Source organism: Emys orbicularis, chromosome 10 (genome assembly GCF_028017835.1).
Source record: "Emys orbicularis isolate rEmyOrb1 chromosome 10, rEmyOrb1.hap1, whole genome shotgun sequence".
Taxonomy (NCBI): Eukaryota; Metazoa; Chordata; order Testudines; family Emydidae; genus Emys; species Emys orbicularis.
This window is the reverse complement of record NC_088692.1, coordinates 50316664-50326865: the sequence shown is the minus strand read 5'-3', so window position 1 is coordinate 50326865 and position 10202 is coordinate 50316664. Positions and strand designations below refer to the sequence as shown.

Sequence of the window (10202 nt, the reverse complement as noted above, 5' to 3'; positions counted from 1 at the left end):
TTGTTGGTGTGCCAGCCTGGAATCCTCCTGAGCAAGTCTGGAGCACATGAAGCTTGCTCTTTCCATCTGTCCATGCTCTTTCCTCTCCTCTCCACGCTCCCACTTCCCTCTGCTCCTTTCCACGTCTCACGTTCCTGTGCCCATCTCCTGCCCTCCTTTCGCTGCTGCTGCCAGTGCTCCCTTCCCCAGGCCAATGTCCCAACAGCAGCCAGGAGCTGACGGTGGGGCTCTTTCCCTTTAATTTCAGACACATGCTCTCTATCTAAGATACTTAACAAGGAAAGTCTCGCTTTGCTTCAAGTTCCTTGCTGCTCCCTGTTTTGGTGGCCTCGGGGCCATCCAGGGCAGCACAGAGCAGACTCGCACCACGTAGGAGACGACACTTCTGACATGACTACAGTTCTTCAACGCAGCCACGCAGCCAGCGGGAATCACACGCTCAGGCATCAGCACTGATTTCCCCATCCTGCTCCGACTGACGAGCTCCAATGAGTCACCTGCCGACTGACCTATGTCAAGGGGAGAGACTGAAAACATTCGGCTGAATCACATGCCACCGCGCGGATTCCACCTGCCCTCGGCAGCACATCTCCTTCCAGTGGAGCAGCCCTGCCTCTGGGGCATGAGGCCCAATCAGCACTCGGCCCAGGGTGCAGCTGCGCGTATAGAGACGAGCCTTTGGGGAGGAAGGGGAAAGGCAGCATGAGGCAGGGAGGAGTCAATGGGAGAAGCAGCCAGAAGGCTCAGCAAACAGCCCCTCCCCTGGAAATGCCATCCCATTCCGACAGCCCCTTGCAGACAGCAACAAGTCCCTGCACCTCCTCCACCAATACCACCTGTGCCAACACCCCCCCATAACCCCTTCCAAATGCCACCATGTGCCAACCCCCTACAAGTGCCAGCTGCCTTGACAAACTCCTTAACATTCCACTGAGGAGCCAACCTTCCCACAGCAAAAACATTTCCCCAGGGCACTGAGTCCCTACTGGTACCAATCCCCCTGAAAATGCGCCCGAGCATGAACCCGCCCTAACAAACCACCTGGCTCCAACAAACCTCCCTGCATATGTCACCACCCACTTGCCAGCCTGCCCCTGCAAATGCCCCACTGTCACCTGCCTGCTCTGGAATCGGTGCCTGCACTGATAAATACTGCACCCCCCCCTTATGCCCTGCAGCATGCTAATGCACCATCTGATGCACACAGGTCCCACTCCCACTCCTGTCCCTCCGACCTGCACGATGGTGAACTCCAGGCACAGCTGCTGTTCCTGGATGTCTCCTGCAGGGACGTTGAAGAGGAAGGGCGTGTTCCACACGGGGTTGTAGCCGGCTATGGACTTGGTCTCCTTCGTGTCCATGACTCGCCCGTCGTAGTAAAAGTGAATGACAACGTAGTGGTCTGGGAATGGAATTGGAGAATAAGGAGACTGCCGACAGCACACGGGATCTGCTGTGAACAGACACAGGTTTGCTTGGACGCACGGAGGCTCATGAGGAGGTAAGTTAGGGGCGGCTGAATAGGTGTGTCCTGTCTCCCAGAAGCTCTGTGTCAGGCCCTGTGGAGCTACCAGGATAGAATGGAGAGAGCTTTGAAGCACTGGACACTCCCATAAGTGCTGGTCAGAGGGCCCCGGGCCTCGGAAGGTCATTTAAACAAGAGAAGGCATCTGAGCCAGCTACTCTCTTCACTAGTGGCCTACAGCATTGGCCTGGCTAGAGGATTCACAGCCCTTCTACCCCTGCTCCCAGGAAGGCGACTGGATCTGCCACTGCTGGGCTTGGGAAAGTGGGATGCAAAGAAGGGTTAGAACAAAGGGGCAGAAAGGACCCGTGCCTGCCAATAAGGGGGTGGGGGAGAGGGAGGGCAATCGGCTTCAGCAGTGTTACTGAGCATGCCCTGTACAAGCCCAGGAGCAAATGGGGGGGCATGTGTCCCCTCATGCCCCCCACCCCCATGTGTCACCTCTGCGAGGGAAATTGGAAATCCCACAACTGTGATCCCCCCCATTCTGGATCCCTCACTTTAGCCCACATTTCCCCTGTACTGAAAATATCTTCATTCTAACCATGGTCCCAGGGGTGTCACCATGGGCATGCTCCTCATAGGGTTAAGTGTGTGCTGTACACAACATTGGGTGGGGGGCTGATAGGGCCTATAGCAGAGATGCCCAGACTCCATGGTCCAAGGGGTCTGTAACTGAGAGGGGCATGTGCCATAGCAGATCCTGGGGACTTTTAAATGACACAACTGTATGTTCTACAACAGGAATACTATTACCGGTCCCTCCAAAGTCCTTCCTGCTGCCGAGGCCTATTGAACCTGGTCTGCCCCTCAGCCCTGCACCTCCCTACCTGGTGCCCCTGGCATGCGGGTGAGCCGGCCCAGATTCTCTGCCTTGCGGACCAGCACCTTGATACGATTGGCCAGAGCCTGGTACTGGAGGAGAATGAAGAGCTGGCCCAGGGACGTGGATTGGGAGCACGCAGCGCCGTAGCTCATGTCCTGGGCACTGAGACACTGAAACAACATGGATAGCAGGAAACAATGAAACACCCACCAATCTCACCTCCTCCCCTCAGCCTCCAGGGCACCTAGCAGCCACTGAGACAGAAACAAAGGTCAGCCCCATCCAGGAGCTTCAGGATGGAAAGTCCTTCACGTTCTTACCACAGCCAAAGGATTTCCCACCCACTTACCCCCATCACATATGCCCTCCCGCCCAGCTGCTCTCCTTCCAGCTAAGGCGGACTTCGCTTCACCTTGAGCTAAAGAAGGATCTTTTTGGACCTGCGGCCTTTACAGGATGCATGATCAGACCTAAGCTGGTCTGGTATCCCATCTAGCAGAGGGAAGTGGTGATACACCCAGTCCTCACTTGCCCTTTGAGGGGAATTCCACTGAATGACACAGAGGTTCTGTAATGAAAAAGTCCTCCCCTTGCAGGGCCGGCGGGGGGGAGAGGGGGGCGGATCCCGGGGGCAGGGCGCCGGGGGGGGGAGGGCGGGGGCTTCGCTCTCCCCCCGGCGGCCGGAGCCCTGGGAGGAGGAGGGCGGCGAGCCCTGGCGGGGGCTCTTCCCCCCCCCCCCCGGCGGCCAGAGTGCCGGGGGCAGGGCGGCGAGCCCCGGCGGGGGCAGGGCGGCGAGCCCCGGCGGGGGCTCGGCTCTCCCCCCCGGCGGCCAGAGCGCCGGGGGCAGGGCGGCGAGCCCCGGCTGGGGTTCAGCTCTCCCCCCGGCGGCCAGAGCGCAGGGCGGCGGCCCCAGCCGGGGGGAGGGCGCGGGGGGGAGGGCGGCCAGAGCGCCGGGGGGAGGGCGGCGAGCCCGGCTGTGGCCCCGCTCTCCCCGGCGGCCCGAGCGCCGCGCCGCCCCGCTCCAGGTGCCGCCCCAAGCACCAGCTTGGTTGCCTGGTGCCTGGAGCCGGCCCTGTCCCCTTGCATCCGTATGGGTGGACCTTTCAGTCTCTGGGGCCCTGGAGACCTCAGCCAGCACTATCCCCACTGGGTACTATTAGTTCAGTGACCCAGTCCTGACCTTTTTGAGTTTGGTTTTGGTGGTTGACAGCTCCCGGATGTAGCTGGAGGCCGCCTCGGGGTTCCAAGTAACCTGGGCACATGGGAACATCACTTCCCCAACGAAGGAGTCCCTGAAGCTGCGAAACTCCTTCACATAGACAGCGAAGCGCAGGGTGAAGCCCCTCAGCTCCTCCAGGTGGTAGCGGCCGAACTGGAACTGCTCTCGGAACTCGGGGTTGAGGCTCTTCCTGCGCACAGCCGTGCGCTGGGGCTCGATGAACTTGGGGAGCAGGTACACCTTGACATAGGAGTCCCGGCGGCTTCGAAAGCCCTTGGGCAGGTGGGACACGCTGATCACCGTCACAGTGAGCGTGGCCTCGGGCTGGGAGTAGAACAGGATGAAGTGGAGCTGGGGCCGCTGCTTGGGGCCGGCGCTGGAGAGGCTCCCTGGCATGGTGGACAACTGGCGGATGCTGGGTCCCAGAACAGGACGAGTCAGCAGGCTGCTCTCGTCAGTCTCTCCAGAGATGGTGGACCGGCGCTCCCAGCCCGGCTCTGTCTTGGAGAACAGGCCAAGCTTCTGGGAGAAAGGGATGCTGGGTAAAGAGGCCCTCCCATGCAACATGCTCTGTGGCAGACTGCCAGCGCCAGGAGAACCCAGCGAGTCATTCCCTGCACATTCCAGCACCTCTCCCTCTAGCTCCACGTACTGTTGCTGGATGGGCACGGTGGTGGTCTGGGAAGGCAGAGCAGGCCCCAGCTCCACCAGAGTATTGGTCGGTGCCTGCTCTTTCCTGTTGCTCTGGTTGCGCCTCTCGCTTCGACGCCAGCACATGGCACAGCCCAGAAGAAGGCAGAAGCACAGAAGAGCCAGCCCCACTCCGAGGAGCACCTGAAAATGCACTGAATGGAGCAGAGAAGAATTACAGGATGAGTATATGAAGGGGGCTGCAGGTAGCAGAGCTCCTGTGTGACCAGAAGGCATTTGGCAGAAGGTGCCAGGCCAGTGGGTGGGAAATGTGATTAAGATGTAGCAGTTTGCACCTGTGTTCTACGGCGATGGGCCTATTACAAATGCCACAGCTAGACTGATTGGGCAGGTACCTCCTTCAGCTCATCAGAAATCAGCAGTTCACATCACTACTCCAAGGACGAAGTGATCAGAATCGTCCCTTATAATAATAATAATACCCGGCTATTTCAGGATCCCCATTTTACAGATTGGTAAACTGAGGCACAGGGTGATGAAGAGCCCAAGGTCACCCAGCAAGCCAGTGTCAGAGCCAGGTATAGAACCTAGGTCCCAGTCCAACTCTTTATGATCTTAAGATCTATGAACCAATAGGTTGATGACAACTGAATCTTGGCAATCACCAGCAACTGCACAGCAGTCAAAATCCAGATACACCCTCACACCCCAGGAACAGTCAGAGCCAGTGGTCCAATTCTGTGCTGTTACTAAACCAAACCTGTCAGCCCCTCTCTCATCACCGCACAGGACGTGCTGGAAAGATTACTGTGTAATGGCGAGCGATAAGAGAAAGGAGCAGGATCAGAGAGCTGTGCTGGGGGCGTCAGCATCTGCAGTGCTCCATTCTCTCTGAGCATCATTCTCGAGCAGAGCTGGAATTATTACATCAGATCAACACATCCATCGCAAGGCTAAAATAAACCCAGCCTCACCCTAAACAAGATAATGGCCATGGAAAAAAATCTCCTCTTATCAGCCCCACAGCCGAATTGACGCACTGTTTATGTAAGACACATGATTGACGTCGGTCAAACACCCAGGGGAAAAAAAACACAGAATCCTCTCTTCAGCCTCCTTTCCAAGTCAGTGGGTCTGGGGCTTCGTTGACAGCCATGGGGTGACCCCACATGTGCTAGAGGAAGAGCAAACACCCTGGAAGTGGAGGTGCCCTGACGCAGACAGCAGCTGTGTGGCAGTGGCATGTGGCACTGCTAACACTGCATGCATGGTAGGATCATGATGGTAAACTCAGCCTTGACATTCTCCCCTGACTCACAGAGGACTCTCAAGGTTCCTTCAGTGCCCCAGCGATTTCCCATCCTGCACTCACCCCCATGATGCTGTCCATGCCAGCCTAGGAGAGCTAGATGTGGCTCCCCTCACTACCCATCCACGCCTGTCTTACTGTAAGTCAGCTGGTGGAACTGCCACATGAGACACCTCCTCCCACCCCCAGTAATTGAGCATGATGAGCCACATGAGCCCCAACCTCCTCCCTATGGCTGCGGGGCCAAGAGTGAAGGAACATGCTGACATCTCGACCTCAAAGCGTGGCATGGGAAGCAGGTTGCGGTACCACTCGCGTGCCAGAGCTAATCCACCTTGGATGCCATGGTAGATCTGGATCAGTAGGTTCAATGGGGCAACCCGGGTGTCAAAAGTCACCAAGCTTCCAATCCCATATGTGGAGTAACCAGGACAGGGGACAATCTGCCCTAAATATTTAAGGCAGTTCCCATGCTCTTGACTTCCAGCCAGTTTCCCAACGGGGATGGAAACTTAGATCATTTTAGTCCTTTAGTTCTAGTACATTATTTGTTTCTTTAACAGCACTAAACGAGACTGAAATTTTGAATAAGAGAACAAAATGGATGCTAGGATTGATTTATGGAGTTGGATGAGCTCTTGGGCATAGGGATGGAGTAACGTAGGGTTAAGGCAAAGCGAAAGATGACTGCACGAAGAATAAGGAGACCGCTGCCCTCCCGGTCTGCGAAGACTGGGCGTCCGTTCAGGCCTTGGGGAGGAGACCGAACATAGTCCATCCAGGCCATCCTCTCATGCCCCTTCCCAGCAATGGACTCAGGCTGAGGACTATCTACGGGGTTTGTGTAGCATCCCAAGGTGCCTAGAGCAAGGCCTATAGTTTCAAACTTGAGTGGCTAAAATTTGATTCAGAAAAAAAAGGCCTGATCTGAAGAAGTGCCGTGTACCCAGAGCCCTTGTAAACTTCAGTGGGAGCTGCAGGTGTGCTACGCCGCTGAAAAATCAGCCCAGACTTGTATCTAAGAGCCTATGTATGGATTTAGGAGCCCTACCTTTAGGCTCCCAAGTTGTAAAATTTTGGCCAGAGTCCATCAGAGATTCTATTCAGCTCAGTCGACAATGTTCCCTGGGCTCAGTGCCAACAAGCCCTGGTCTAAGTGACAGAGGAGGTGTCAGTCCATGGCGTTCCATCTGCAGCATGACTCAGAGCAGCTGCATTATGGCTAGTTTGCATCTCAACAGCCTGCAGGAGCAGGGGCGAGGGGGAAGAACTTGGGCATCACAGTACAATGGGGCAGGGTGGGGAGCAGAAACCAAGATTGTGAAGGTGCGCACGCAGTTCCTTCCTAGCGCTCAGCAGTGCTGCACGACGGAGTTCCCATCTCACCTTGGGGAGTTCAGAGTCCCTACTTTATAAACCAGCCATAATGCAGAGAGCTTGGAAAGCCCCTGGAGTGGAGGTAACTGACAGTGCCGGGGGAATCCCAGCCCATCCGAATCAGCCAAGGTAGAGCTCAATGGATCCTTGTGCTAGGAGTTTGGGTTTTGCCATGATGATGTCATGTGGATACAACCACTTTGCCATTTGGCCAGGTTCCCAAGCCCAGGTTCCTTTCCAATACCCAATCACTGGGCCATCTCCCTGCTCCTTTTAGACTGCAAGCTCTCTGGGGCAGGGCCCGCCTGCCATCCCTGTCTCGAGCACATGCTGGGCCTCAGTAGAGCTAGACATGGGCACTCTATAAATACCTGATGAAGTCACCAGCCCGGAGGAGCCCCTTCCCCAGGGCCTGTCCCCAGAGCATGCCCAGGAGTGTGATTTCACCTTTTAAAATGCTTTTGCGATTAATGCCCAGCTGCTAACGTCTCCTGATTCATTAGCGGGATCGACCGATGACTTTCCTCTCACTACTGGGAGGGTGGAAGCGGATAAGGGAGTGAGAAGGAAGGGATAAAAACGGGATTGTCCAAACACCTCTGTCCTGCTCTAGGTCACAAGGAACAAAGGTCCACTCCCCCATACAAACAGATCTAACAGGCTGGAGAGCTATGTGGCAAGAGACAAGATACAAAATCCATGTACCCAGGGAAGGGAGGGGTGGGGGGAAGGAAAGAGACCAACCTTGCTGATGTTTGGTGAGCAGGACTTGGATGAACAGCCAGAAGAAGAGGATAGCCACCACCCCTTCTATCATTCCTTTGCAGAAGAAGAAGAAGATGGACTGGCAAATGGTGAGAGCTGGGTGTTCGGGATCCACGTACGCCATCCTACTGGCTGCAGAGAGGGCAGGAGCGGAGCAGGAGCTCTAGCTGGTTGTGGGAGCTGTGGTACCAGCCTGCAGCAGAGCCATCAGGCAGAGAGTAGATCCCAAAGGCTAAGGGAGAAGCTCGTAGACTGGGTTCCCATTCAGGGGAATTGCTTTCCTCCTGCTGAAGATTTCTGCCCTGGTAAAGCATCCTCAGGGCCTTGGCTGGGAGGAGGACACAGTCCAGCCTGCCTGTGTGCTAAACAAGAGCCAGAGCAGCAGAGTTCACCAGCAGAGCCTATGCTTTGCCAGCTCCTGGTGGGATCCGGCAGGCAGATGGTGTGAAAGCGCAGCCCCAATCAGCCAGCAGGCTGCCAGCTATCCAGCAGCCCCAGAGACCACCTGCCAGTGAAGAGGTCAGTGGCCCTCTTTAAATAGTTCCAGGGACAGATGCAGAAGGCAGGGAGTCATCTCAGTTGCTGTTAATAATCAGTATGGCTTCTGCTCCAGTCAGTCCAATCCAGAGCCCTCCTCCCTGCCAAGGCCCTGCCACGTCACATCAGCAGCGACAGGCTAGCCAAGCAGAACACAGCTGCCTTTCAGTTTGAATTACTGGTACAACATGAGCAGCCAGAGGATCGGTGCCCCGTCGTGCTAGGTGCTGCACATAAACAGACAGAGCAGGGTTCAGCCCCTGCCCCGGAGACCTTCTGAGCCAATTTAAGGCACGTGATGGGGGGGAGGGGAAGGAGGGAGCATGCACTGCGAGGAACAGGAAGGACAGTGAGGGCAAGAGACATTGGCGTGATATGAGGCCACACATTAGTTACATTCATGTTTGTACTACATGTAACTTGTTACATACATGTAACTAGTCTATGACTTACTGCTGCTATCTTCGAGTCCCCCATTCCCTCCACTCCCCCACACTCGTCACATCTGTACATGTTACACTCACGCACCTTTGTTTATTAATGGTATCAGTATTCTGACTGGCCCAGCCGTTCCCTGTTGGTAATTTACCAGACTTCACAATCTGGACTCCATCCTCTCTGCTGCTCACTTCAGGAGCCCTGCAGAATGACAGCTCTGTCCTTTCTTGCTCTATTATTTCTGAGATACTTGCCTGCAAACCCTACCTACTTCTGAGACTTACTGATCCAGCTTTTCCTCTCTCTGTCATCACATGCCCCACACCCATCCTGGACCTTCTATAGATCCCAGATGGGACCACTGTGATCCTCTAGTCTGACCTCCTGCATAACACAGTTTACAGGACATTCCAGGATTAATTCCTGTTGGAACCAGAGTAGATCTTTTCGAAAAACATCCAGCCTTGATTTAAAAATTGCCAGTGATGGAGAATCCACCACAGCTCTTAGTACGTTGTTCCAATGGATAGTTACCCTCACTGTTAAAAATGTGCATCTTATTTCCAATCTGAATTTGTCTAGCTTCAACTTCCAGCCATTAGATTTGTTGTGCTTTTGTCTGCTAGATTGAAGAGCCCTTTATTAAAGTTTTGTTCCCCATGTAGGTACTTATAAACTGTGATCAAGTCACCCCTTAACCTTCTCTTGGTTATAGCTTGAGCTCCTTGACTGTATCACTATAAGGCAGATTTTCCAATCCTTTAATCATTCTCGTGGCTCTTCTCTGAACCCTCCCCAATTTATTAACTCCCTTCTTGAATTGTGGACACTAGAACTGGACAAAGTATTCCAACAGTGGATCTTTCCTATGGATCTGCATCCCTCTCCCCCCCACCCAATATCCCAGTCTTAACCCTATCTCTTTCTTAACCGTGCACACACACTGTTCCCAGATCCCCACTACACTATCCGTATCCCTGACCTCAAACAGATCAACCCAGACCTCCACTGGTTCTGCATTTGCTCTCCCTCCCTACACAAATGCCAAAAACCCCTCTGTCTTCACCCTTGAGACACATTATTTTTGAGCTGAGAGCAAATGGATTCCACCCTATCAAATATCTCACTGGAACAGTTACACACCTTATCAGACTAAAGTTCAGAAGTGTCCAAGACAAGGTTGCATGTGGAATCTTAACTCTGCCCCCTTGGGCATATGTATTCTTGCAGTAGCATTAAATCACGTGATCGTGCAGTTCTCAAACAACACAATACAGTACAACAGTTTTCACAACATATGCTGCGTCTTGCAAAGTTTTAATTCCTTTCATAGTCATAATGGGCCAGCATACTTTTATTGTTTAATTCTTTTTACATACATCTTTATAGTCTCTATTTTAACAACTTTGTCAGCACCCATCTGCTGTACATTTTATTTTCAACAATTAATTATGAAGCTAAGGGCTTGTCTACACTACAAAATTAGGTCGGATTTATAGAAGCCGGTTTTATAGAAACCGGTTTTATGCAGCCGACTGTGTGTGTCCCCACATAA

General features: G+C 54.0%; 1 protein-coding gene across 1 annotated transcript; it reads right to left on the bottom strand.

Annotated features, from left to right (window-relative positions):
* Positions 1-514: 514 nt before the first annotated feature.
* On the bottom strand, positions 515-7796 carry LOC135884400 (synaptotagmin-7-like). The gene is made up of 5 exons (XM_065411749.1): positions 7652-7796; positions 3532-4415; positions 2356-2521; positions 1236-1402; positions 515-676 (listed from the first exon to the last, which is right to left on the bottom strand). Exons 1-5 carry the CDS (start codon positions 7794-7796, stop codon positions 515-517), a joined length of 1524 nt encoding a protein of 507 aa, XP_065267821.1.
* Between the last annotated feature and the right edge of the window lie 2406 nt (positions 7797-10202).

Bases quoted from the DNA above. Each gene is read 5' to 3' on its own strand.
- LOC135884400 (XM_065411749.1), bottom strand. From the start codon at position 7,796: ATGGCGTACGTGGATCCCGAACACCCAGCTCTCACCATTTGCCAGTCC. The intron at 1,403-2,355 runs GTAGGGAGGTGC...TTCCATTCCCAG, and splicing joins CCGCATGCCAGGGGCACCAG to ACCACTACGTTGTCATTCAC. The intron at 677-1,235 runs GTCGGAGGGACA...TCCTCCCCAAAG, and splicing joins TGGAGTTCACCATCGTGCAG to GCTCGTCTCTATACGCGCAG.